The following is a 10,283-nucleotide window of genomic DNA, read 5'->3' as shown; positions in this document are numbered from 1 at the left end:
TCAGGACACAAGATAAGGAAGGAGGCGTGGGCAGGAAGCCCCCTGGAGTCCCTGTCTCCCTGACAGCGAATCAACCAGGAAATCAGTTCACCATTCATACATGCATGTTATCACACACACAGATACAGACACACACACACAGACACACAGAGACAGGCACACACAGTCTCTCTCACACACACTCACACCACACAGGCATACACACACTCACACAAACACACACAAATGCGTGTAGAAATACAGACACAGACACGCACATGCACACACAAAGACACACATAAACACAAGGGAGAAACTGGGTGTCATCTCAAGAGTTGTCATGTCTGGCCCATGCTGCCCACTCACCTGTCACCTCAGGGGCTGTCTCCCAGCTCATGAAGGAGTTCTGAAGTCATCAAGTAGGATGTCACTGTGTAATCTGAAACGCTCAGACAGCTCTTCACTCTGACCTTCCTTCCTGGTTTCCTTGGTTCTGGGATGAAACAGTGTCCTGCTAGTTTTCACTGCGGCAGAAGAAAAACCTCTCCCCTGAGGCAGAACTGCTGGGCCACCAGAGCGCACCCCTCTGCTCTTTGCCTTCAGGGCATCCTGATCTGCAGGGTGGGAGGAACTGCCCCAATCCTCAGAAATGAACTCTTTATGGATTCCTCATTCGACATGATGTCAACGTCTCTTTTGTCTTCTCTGTAGCCCTTGACTGTGGATCCCAAACTGTGTGTCAAGGAGCTCACGGCACAAACTCACTGTGAGCAAACCCTCTGGGCTTATTGAAGTATTTGCAAGATAAGCATTGCCATCTGCTGGACAAAACTAGGAAGTACTAGTCCAAGATATTTTAGTTTCAACGTTAGACTATGCACTGTTACAGGTCATATGTGCATGCTGCCACTCAGGGTAATTTTAGTATTTTTGGTAGAGACAGGGTTTCACCATGTTGGCCAGGCTGGTCTCAAACTCCTGAGCTCGTGATCTGCCCGCCTCAGCCTCCGAAAGAACATTTTTTCATGTTTGTTGGCCACTTGCAGGTCTTCTTTTGAAGTGTCTGTTCACATTCTTTTCTTATTTTTTAATTGGGTTTTTTGTTCTTGCTTGTTGAGTTGTTTAAGTTCCTTGTAGATTCTGAACATTAGAGCTTTTCCAGATGCATAGTTTGCAGATATTTCTCCCACTCTATAGGCTGTTTACTGTTTGCTAGTTTCTTTTGCTCTGCAGAAGCTCTTTAGTTTAAGGAGGTCCCCTTTGTCAATTTTTGGTTTTGGTTGCAATTGCCTTTGGTGTGTTCACCATGAAATCTTTTCCAGACTGTATGTCTAGAGTGGTATTTCCTAAGTTATCTTCCAGGATTTCTATAGTTCTAGGACTTACATTTAAATCTTTAGTCCATGGCGAGTTATTTTACATACATGGTGAAAGGCGGGGCTTCAGTTTCATTCTTCCGCACATGGCTAGCCAGTTATCGCAGCAGCATTTGTTGATTTTGTTGAAGGTTAGATGGTTGTAGGTGTGAAGTTTTCTTTCTGACTTCTCTGTTCTGTTCCACTGATGTGTCTATTTTTGTACCAGTACCACTCTGTTTTGATCACTATAGCCTTATGTTATAGTTTGAAGTCTGGCAATGTGATTCCTCTGGCTTTGTTCTTCTTGCTTATGATTGTTTTGGCTATTTGGGCTCTTTTTAAATTCCAAATAACTTTTAGATTAGATTTTTCTAATTTTGTGAAAAATGATGTTGGTATTGATAGGGATAGTGTTGCATCTATAAATTACTTTTGGAAGTATGGCCATTTTAGCTATATTGTATCTTCTAACTCATGAGTATAAATTATTTTTCCATGTATGTGTGTTGTCCCTGGTTTTTTTCAGCCATGTTTTGTAGATTCTCTGTTTCCACACAAAATCTAGCAGAATCACTCATTTATTACTCCACATCATGGAGGAAAAATGAAATAACATTAATTCTCTACTGGGTAATACAAGAAAATTCTAAACTCAGTAGGTTTTTGGGAAATAGAACTCTCTGTTGAAATATTAGTACAGAGCAATAAATTACTGAGGAAATAATCATTAATATAATTTTTTCTTATTAAATAAAGAATTACCCTTCAGGACACGGAAAGAAACCCTGGAGGTCTGAACTATAACATGATTGTTTTACTGACTATATCATTTGGAAGAAAGAGGTCATCATTCAAAAAGTACTCAATTTTCCAAACAAAAGCGGAAGAAAGAAAATGTTGACATATCTTGTTTAGTCAGCCAGAACTTTAATTGCAGGAATTCCATCAGGTAGCACCAATAAAAAATAACATAATATGTTAGGAATAACTGCTGGTAAAATTGTTGACAAAAGGAATCAAGGCAGTGAATGAGCTACTGGGTCCCTGGTGTCATTATGATCTGCTGGAGGCCTCTGGACATACACAGTGGGTGGTGGGCAGGTGGCCAGCCAGAAAAGCGAGTTTGATCGAGAACCTGCTCACAGGGGCTTTTTGGTGTCATCTTTAACTTTCAAAAAAGACACAAATGTTGGTTTAAGAGATGAATGAGAACCTGGATCACTTTTCCAGGGTAATCTTTCCCTAGGCACTCCACGTCTCAGAGCCCCCTGCACTAAGGGACCTGTTTTTCCCTTGAGCCCCAACCCTGGCACCTGCAGCTTGGACCATCCTCTTTCTTCCTTTGTCACATCACAGAGTCAGCCCAGGCCCTGCACCTGACCAGGGGATGGAGTGCAGGGGCCTGCAGGACTGAAGCTGGTAGTGATACGCCTTCTTCCGCACTCAAGGCCCTCTCTACCCTCTGATGACAGGGCCTAAAACATGGAAAGGGGTGGGGGAGCCCATCCAAAGACAGGGCTCTGTATTCCTCTGTCCTTGGCCTTGGGTGGGCCTGCAGGGAAGCATCCCTCCTTCCCCTTCTTCCTCAGCCTCTCCTCACACTGGGAGCAGCACCCATAGCTCTGAAGGTGACAGTCCCTGTTCCACCTTATTCATTCCTCGTCTAGCCCAGTGGTGCCCATGGAACCCCAGTAGCAGCTCAGCTCCCCTGTGTCTGAGTCCACTCTGCTCCTGGCAGGGCCATCAGTCGGCTCAGGACCTAGGGTTTGCAGGAGGGTGATGGCAGGGGAGCTGCCTTAAGGTCTGGACTCAAACCCCATGGGCCCATGGGACTGACATTTTAATAAACCTTTTCATGAGCAGCCTCTACTCTTTGCCTTCCACCTTAATTCCTGGAACCCAAGCCACTTTCTGTGGGAGGGCAGCTCTGCACCCCCTCCTTTTCAATTAGGTATACCAAGGCTCTCCCAGCCCCCTCCTCCTGGGATTACACCCATATCTGTAGGGACCAGCCCTACAGGGCCTGTGGGTTTTTCTCTTCGTGTGCGGAGATGAGAGATCGTAGAAATAAAGACACAAGACAAGGAGAAAAAGAAGACAGCTGGGCCCAGGGGACGACTACCACCAAGATGCGGAGGCCGGTAGTGGCCCTGAATGCCTGGCCGCGCCGTTATTTATTGTGTACAAGGGAAGAGGGCAGGGTAAGGAGTGTGAGTCGTCTCCAATGATGGGTAAGGTCACGCGAGTCACGTGTCCACCAGACAAGGGGTCCTTCCCTATTTGGTAGCTGAGGTGGAGAGAGAGAGAGGACAGCTTATGTCATTATTTCTTCCATGTATTTCTTGGACTTTAACACTTTCACTAATTCTGCTACTGCTATCTAGAAGGCGGAGCCAGGTGTACAGGGTGGACCATGAAAGCGGACTAGGAGCATGACCCTGAAGCACAGCATCACAGGGAGACATTTAGGCCTCCGGATGGCTGCGGGCAGGCTTGACTGATGTTTGGCCTTCCACAAGAGGTGGTGGAGCAGAGTGTTCTCTAACTCCCCCAGGGAAAGGGAGACTCCCTTTCCTGGTCTGCTAAGTAACAGGTGCCTTCCCAAGCACTGGCATTACTGCTAGGCCATGGAGCTGTCTACCGGCCCTGTCCGGGCGTGACAGAGGGCTCACTCTCTTGTCTTCTGGTCACTTCTCACCGTGTCCCTTCAGCTCCTATCTCTGTTTGCCCTGGTTTTTCCTAGGTTATAATTGTGGAACAGAGATTATTATAACATTGGATAAAAGAGTAATGCTACAAACTAATGATTTATAATATTCATATATAATCATGTCTATATTCTATGTCTAATACAACTATTCTTATTTTAAGTATTTTCTTTATTATACTGGAACAGCTTGTGCCTTCAGTCTCTTGCCTCAGCACCTGGGTGACTTGCTGCCCACACATCTCTCTCTCAGCCTCAGAGATGAAATCCCCTTCCCTTGTCACACCTCATGTAAAGCTACCACGATGCACCTAACCCAATTAAGAGGACTGCCCCTGTCTGAATTCCTGCTGCCTGCAGGCCACACACCCTTCCCGAGTAGGCACCTGCTCTGAATCAGGCCTGAACTTGCTAAGCCCTCTCAAGCTCAACAGACCCTGAGCCTTGGTATGGCACCACCCTGCCTTTCCCTCTGGCCTCTGATGGTGAGAATCCATCAGAACTCAGGGCAGAGCTGCCCAGGTCATTTCCAACAAGCAACACAGGGTCTCATTCACCTGTCTCATGTCAGGATGAGAAGGTCCCAGCCATGGGGAGGGGCGGGACTTGGGGAATTCTCCATCCCCGTCCTCCCTCCTCACCCACCTGCCCCTTGCTCCACTCCCAATTCTGCCCCCATACCTGTCACTCCAAAGCACTCTCCTCAGCAGCCAGGGAGGATGAAGCAGGGGAGGATGAGGAGGAGGCTCCAGGGACTGAGGGTGGTGGCCATGGCTGTGGGTTGGGCTGTGCCTGGAGCACATGAGGAGGCACATGAGGAGGAGGCAGCAAAGGATGAGGGTGGTGGCCGTGGCCCTGAGTTGGGCTGCGCCTGAGGACATGGTGGGTGGTGCTGAAATGGAAACACAAGAGTGACAACACTTGTCCAGGCCTCAAATCTGAGGAGATGCCTCCTCAGCTCCTGCTGACCCAGGTCATCCTGGAAGGCAGAGGTTTTGTGCCCTCCTGCTATGGGGCAGCCCCTGGGACAGTTCCTGGGGTAGGAAGGGAGGGGGTGTCCCTGTCCTCAGGGAGCTCACACAGCTGCTGAGGGAAGCAAGGTGACAGCACAGCCCACCCTCCTGCTGTGGTGGAAAAGGAGGTGATGCTCCAGAGTTGGGGAGGGGAGGGTCTCTGGGCTGGCGTTGGAGGTGGTTTTGATGGATTTCCAGAACCAGACGAGGGAAAGGAAAGGAAAAGTGATTATAAAAAGAGGAAACACTAAGGAGAAAAGTCTGAAAACACAGTGACACCTGCAGTTTCAAGGTTGGTGAGAAATCCACAGTGCGGGGAGCAGAAGCAAGTGCAGTGAGAAAGAGGAGTCAGGAGGGAGAAGGGAGAGGAGGATGGGAGAGCACAGGCATGCCAGCACCCCCAGGAGGAGCGCCCCATGAGGGGGTCATTTTAACATAAACGTGTATACTGAGATGACTGAAGCTGAACTCAAGAACTAGTTTCTCGAGATCACCGTTTCTGATCTCATTCCAGATCCCCGTTTCTTTCTGCTGTTACCTCCTGCACTTGGCTCCAGGGTGCTGTCCATGCCCGTCAAGAAGTCCCCAAGCCATCTTGTGCAGTCTCCCATTGAGATGTAACGGAAGGACATGGTCACATCCTTGTCATTCTCCCACTTTTCTTTCATCTTTCTGGCTCCAGGATGAACCGTTGTCCACATTCTGTTCTCTGAGTCAAAGAGGAGGAAGACCTGTCCATCGAAACTGAACTGCCAAGATCCACTGCTGTGTCCTTCGGCTTTCTGCTCACAAGACATCCGGGCCTGCAGGGTGAGGGGTTCTGCCCCCATCAGAGAGAGATCAGCTCTGGTCTTGACACATGTTGAGCCCCCATCCTGTTCCGCTTACAATTTCCTGGCCTTACTCTCTCTGCCACATCCTGGCCTTGCCTCTAGACCTCTTAAGGGGTGATAGGACCTTCCTATTTGTATTTTTACATGAAAACTATAAATGCCTCTAACCTACCACTGTATCTGCTCCCTCCTGTCCTGGGCCATCTGAAACTTACCCCTGGGTGTGTAATTCTCCAGCTGAATGTCAAGCAGTTGCTGGGTGAGCATGTCTACCACTTCTCTCAGTACTGTGTTCTGTGCTTTCCAGGCCTTTGTGACATTTAGTTTTTTCCCCAGGGGACTGACGGGTGTGACTGTCTTGTTGCCACAGTCATAGTGAAGAAAAGTCTTTTTATCCACCTGGCCTTCAACCGCACACCACCGTGGTCCAGGTCTGAATTTAGGGATGATAGTGATGCCATAGCAAAGAGAGTGAGGGTCTGTGGAGAAAGGCAGGTGAGGGGTGGGTGGGGAGAAAAATACCCCTAGGTACCCCTCCTCCACACCGTGACAATAAGAGGATGCCTCTGGAGGGCTGGGCTGGCCCAGCAAAGAGTGCCCCCTCCAGAACTGTGGTGTCCACAAGATTAAGCCAAGTGCTCCCCACTTCCATGATGACAAGGAGGAGGAGGAGGAGGAGGAGGTCTCTGCTTATTGAGAAACCACATGTCCCCAGACATGTCCCACTGCCCCTCTGTCCACATCGGTCAACACATGAGAGGTGCCAGGACTGCTAGAGGAGGAGGGGCCTGGTTGGCAGAGGATCTTCAGCAGCAGCCCATGTGGACTGTGGGAGGTAGGAGAGGGTGTGGGGGCTGCCCCTGAGGTGCATGGTGGGATGGACTGAGGATGGAAACCAGTTGGATAAAGAAGAGTTAATTGTCATGGTCACAGGATTTAACATGTTGGCAAAGCCCCTGCTGATGGTGTTCATCTGCTATGAGGATGCCTTCCTGAAACCTTGGACAAAGAGATGGTCCATGCAGCAAGAAATAGAAAATCTGAAAATCTAAGGCAGGTATTAGAGGGAAGGATCACAGGCTCAGAGAAGGGCCCATGCTGGAGTGCTCTGAGTGTGAAAATCCAGAACAATTTCCATCCGCTGTGCTCATGGGAAGCCTGGAGGACTCCTGTTTACCTGGTATATAAAGAAGGCCCCCTAAGAAGACACTAGAATGGGATGAAGCGGAGGGATGCCTATTGCTGAAGGTCATGGATGGGTTTAGGAGATGCTGTTCCTGAAATGGGCTCCCAGTAGTAACAGGATGAAAAATCCTGAAATAACAGATTCTAGGTGGAGGTGTCAACTGTCAGGAGCAAGGAGGGTTCAATGATGGAAATGATTAGAGAAGTTGCAATGCCAGCTGGTGACCTCAGCCATACAAAGCTTTGCCCATGGCTCATAGAACAAAGGGGTCCAAGATCCAGAAGAGATGGAAACCCAATCTGAATACTGCTGGATTTAAATAATCACAACAAACAGCGATAAAACAAATGATGGATGACCAGGAGGCTGAAAGCAGCCAGTCCATCAAGAACAAGGCTGCTTTGCCCAATTTGCAGAATTAAGCCACTTCTCAGAGCCTGAACTCATAACTGGAAGAAGACACCAGTTTCCAGTGAGGAAGGACCCTTTAACTCTGCAGCAAGTGCAATGATTCTTTGTGGGCTTCTCCAAACATATTTATGGCCACCAGAGTTTGCTGTGAAGGGCAATTTTGTAAATATATAAAGGTGTGCAGGGAATATATTCTCCATTCCAACTACTCAACTCTGCTGTTGAAGCTCAAAAGCAGCCATAGACAATCCATGAATGATGAGCAAGGCTGGACCTGCCTTAGGTGCCCAGTGACCCAAGACCCCCTAAGGTCCTAGAGGTACATGTGGTTACAATGTTTAATTGGAGAATCACAACATAGATTCCGTGTGAATGCTCAGAGACAAGGCAATGCCACTCACAGGAAGGAAATCTCAACATTAAAAAGTGTCTTCTGTAGAGTTCTGGGCCTTGGCAGAGATGGGGCCTTTAGCCATGGAAGGGCCGTGACCATGCAGCCTCAGAGCTGCCCATTACAGGTGGGCTCCTCACCATCTAGGTCATTAGGAAGGTGGGCACAGCAGTGAGAAGACGCAGGTGGTTCTCCTGGGATAGGCAGAAGCAGGGTCACTGGGAACTAAGAAGTTGCACAAGCAGTTGGCCCCGATCCCCAGGACACAACATGGCTGCACCCCCTCACCCTCAGATCACACCTCAGGTTTCAGGGAAGGTGACTGATGGCCCTGGTGGACCATAGATGCCACTCAGCAGCAAAGGAGGGGAGAGTAGACCCTGAACCATGGAACCCTCACTCCCATCACATCCACACCACCCAGAAGCCACAGGCAGAGTAGGACCACCTTCTACTCTCCAACTGACACCTGAGACACCACTTGGAGATGACACCCTAGAGGATGGGACACTATTCACTGGGACACTGTAATCCCTTCATCTAGGGTCAGTAAACTGGGACAGGGTCCGAATCTGGTCCCCCTTCATTTGCAGGTTGCCATTGCCTGCTGTTGTTCTACAGAGGGACCGGACTGGACACAGAGAACAGAACCCAAAGCCTGCAAAGATCACAGGGCATCCTTCCTCCCTTTCTAGAAAGGTTTTGCTGATCCCTGTCTACACAGTAACTATTCTCTACGACGCTGGCTCCCCACTAGGAAGAAAAGGCAGGTCTGGGCCCCAAGGGCAGAAGTGGGCGCCTCTATTCACCAGAGTTCCCAGGGTCTCTTGGAGGGAATGGTGCTTCACATCCCCTCTGCACAGGTTCTGTGGGGAGCTTGGGGTGTGTTTGCTGGGGTGTGTCCTCAGCCAAGAGGCAGAAGGTGCCACGTGGTGCAGGAGGTAATGAGGGCGCCTTCATGGATGGGGAGATCTCTGGGGTGACCAGCTGGGTTGAGGTGGGGAGTAAGAGGATGTGACCTGGGTGGTGGCAGTGGATGGTGAGGGGAGGGTGGGAAGTGTCTGCTGAGCCCCTGGGTGCAGATGAGTGTCTGCAGGAAAGTGCAGGGAAAAATTCCAGGGCACGCATCCCTGGGGGTGCTGGAGGGTTTGTATGGTGGAGAACGGGTGAGAGCAGAGCGGGCTGGTGGCTGGTGGGGGTGCCTGTGATTGTGTCCCTGTGGAACACCTATTAACCCTGTCCTGACCCCAGCTCGAGTTCCGGGGGCTCTGGTTTCTCCTTCCCGAGGGCGGGTGGGACTGCCAGGCTGCACGAGGGATCCCCGCCCCCACCTCACCCTCTGCAGCCCTCTGGCCCCTCCTCTCTCCGGGGCGGGAAAAGGATTCCAGCCTCCTCTCTGACCGGCTCCTCCCCTCGGAGGATAAGTAGCCTCCGGGAGCGGATCCGGCGGGAAGGAAACGCGAAGGGGAACTGAGTGGGGGCGCAGTCCGGGGAGATCGCACCGGTCCTTCCAGAAACCTCCCCTCCTCTGAAGCCCGCAGCCCACAGCCCCTACATTTGGCCCCCGCCCCGCTTAGGCTCCATCCCCGAGCTCACCGGCCCGCCCCGTCCGGCACCAGACGGACAGCAGGAACAGAAGCGGGAGGCGTAGAAGGAACGCGGGGCTGGCGGCCGCTGCCATTGAGAAATTGGATCGCAGAGGACTGCAGACTCGGAGCCCAGCCCTTGGATCACCTGGCGGCTCTCAGGCTGTCTGAATGCAGCCTTAAATACTCACCAACTACACGCGGGTCATCGCGCGTCTAGCCAATCAGGTGTCTCTCAGCCAAGTCGTTCAACTAAGCCTACCCGACTTCCTACTGGAGCTCTTACCCCTGCGCAGGCCAGTCAGACTCCGCCCTGCCTGTCCCGGACCAGTCCCGTCAAAAGCTTCTTTCCATGACACCCTCATGTAATCATCACTTCATTTTGTATTAACCCAATGTGGATACCGATGCACAGAAAGGTGAAGAAAACGCACAGAAGTGTTCAGCCGCGACAGGGTCTCCCTGTCCTCGCCTAGACCTGCGAGTGCAGCGGCGCGATCTCGGTTCCCTGCATCCTCTGCGTTGCAGAATGCTCCCCTCCCGGTCCTGTGCGCAGACCCAAGCCCAGTCCCATCCCCGCGGCCCCATCCCAAATCCCGAGTGGACGTCGTTATAGCCTGGGCTAGGTTTGTTTGTGTTGCCCAGGCTGATTTTGGGCTCATGTGATCAGCCCGACTCAGCCTCTCAAAGCGCTGGGATTACAAGGGTGAGCCACCGCGCCTGGCCCGGGGCTAGATTATATTACAGAAGCACCAGGTTTTCAGAGGCTTCAAAGGATGTATTGTACACTAAACAACTGGTTAAGATAGTAAATTTTAT

General features: G+C 50.6%; 1 protein-coding gene across 1 annotated transcript; it reads right to left on the bottom strand.

Annotated features, from left to right (window-relative positions):
* Positions 1–1,689: 1,689 nt before the first annotated feature.
* RAET1G (retinoic acid early transcript 1G) lies at positions 1,690–9,942 on the bottom strand. The gene is made up of 5 exons (XM_009205895.4): positions 9,475–9,942; positions 6,106–6,369; positions 5,596–5,877; positions 4,726–4,936; positions 1,690–3,624 (listed from the first exon to the last, which is right to left on the bottom strand). Exons 1-5 carry the CDS (start codon positions 9,557–9,559, stop codon positions 3,456–3,458), a joined length of 1,011 nt encoding a protein of 336 aa, XP_009204159.3. The 5' UTR covers positions 9,560–9,942; the 3' UTR covers positions 1,690–3,455.
* Between the last annotated feature and the right edge of the window lie 341 nt (positions 9,943–10,283).

This window comes from Papio anubis, chromosome 6 (genome assembly GCF_008728515.1).
Source record: "Papio anubis isolate 15944 chromosome 6, Panubis1.0, whole genome shotgun sequence".
Classification (NCBI taxonomy): Eukaryota; Metazoa; Chordata; class Mammalia; order Primates; family Cercopithecidae; genus Papio; species Papio anubis.
Note: the sequence above shows the minus strand (reverse complement) of the source record. Positions and strands in the feature narration are given on the sequence as shown.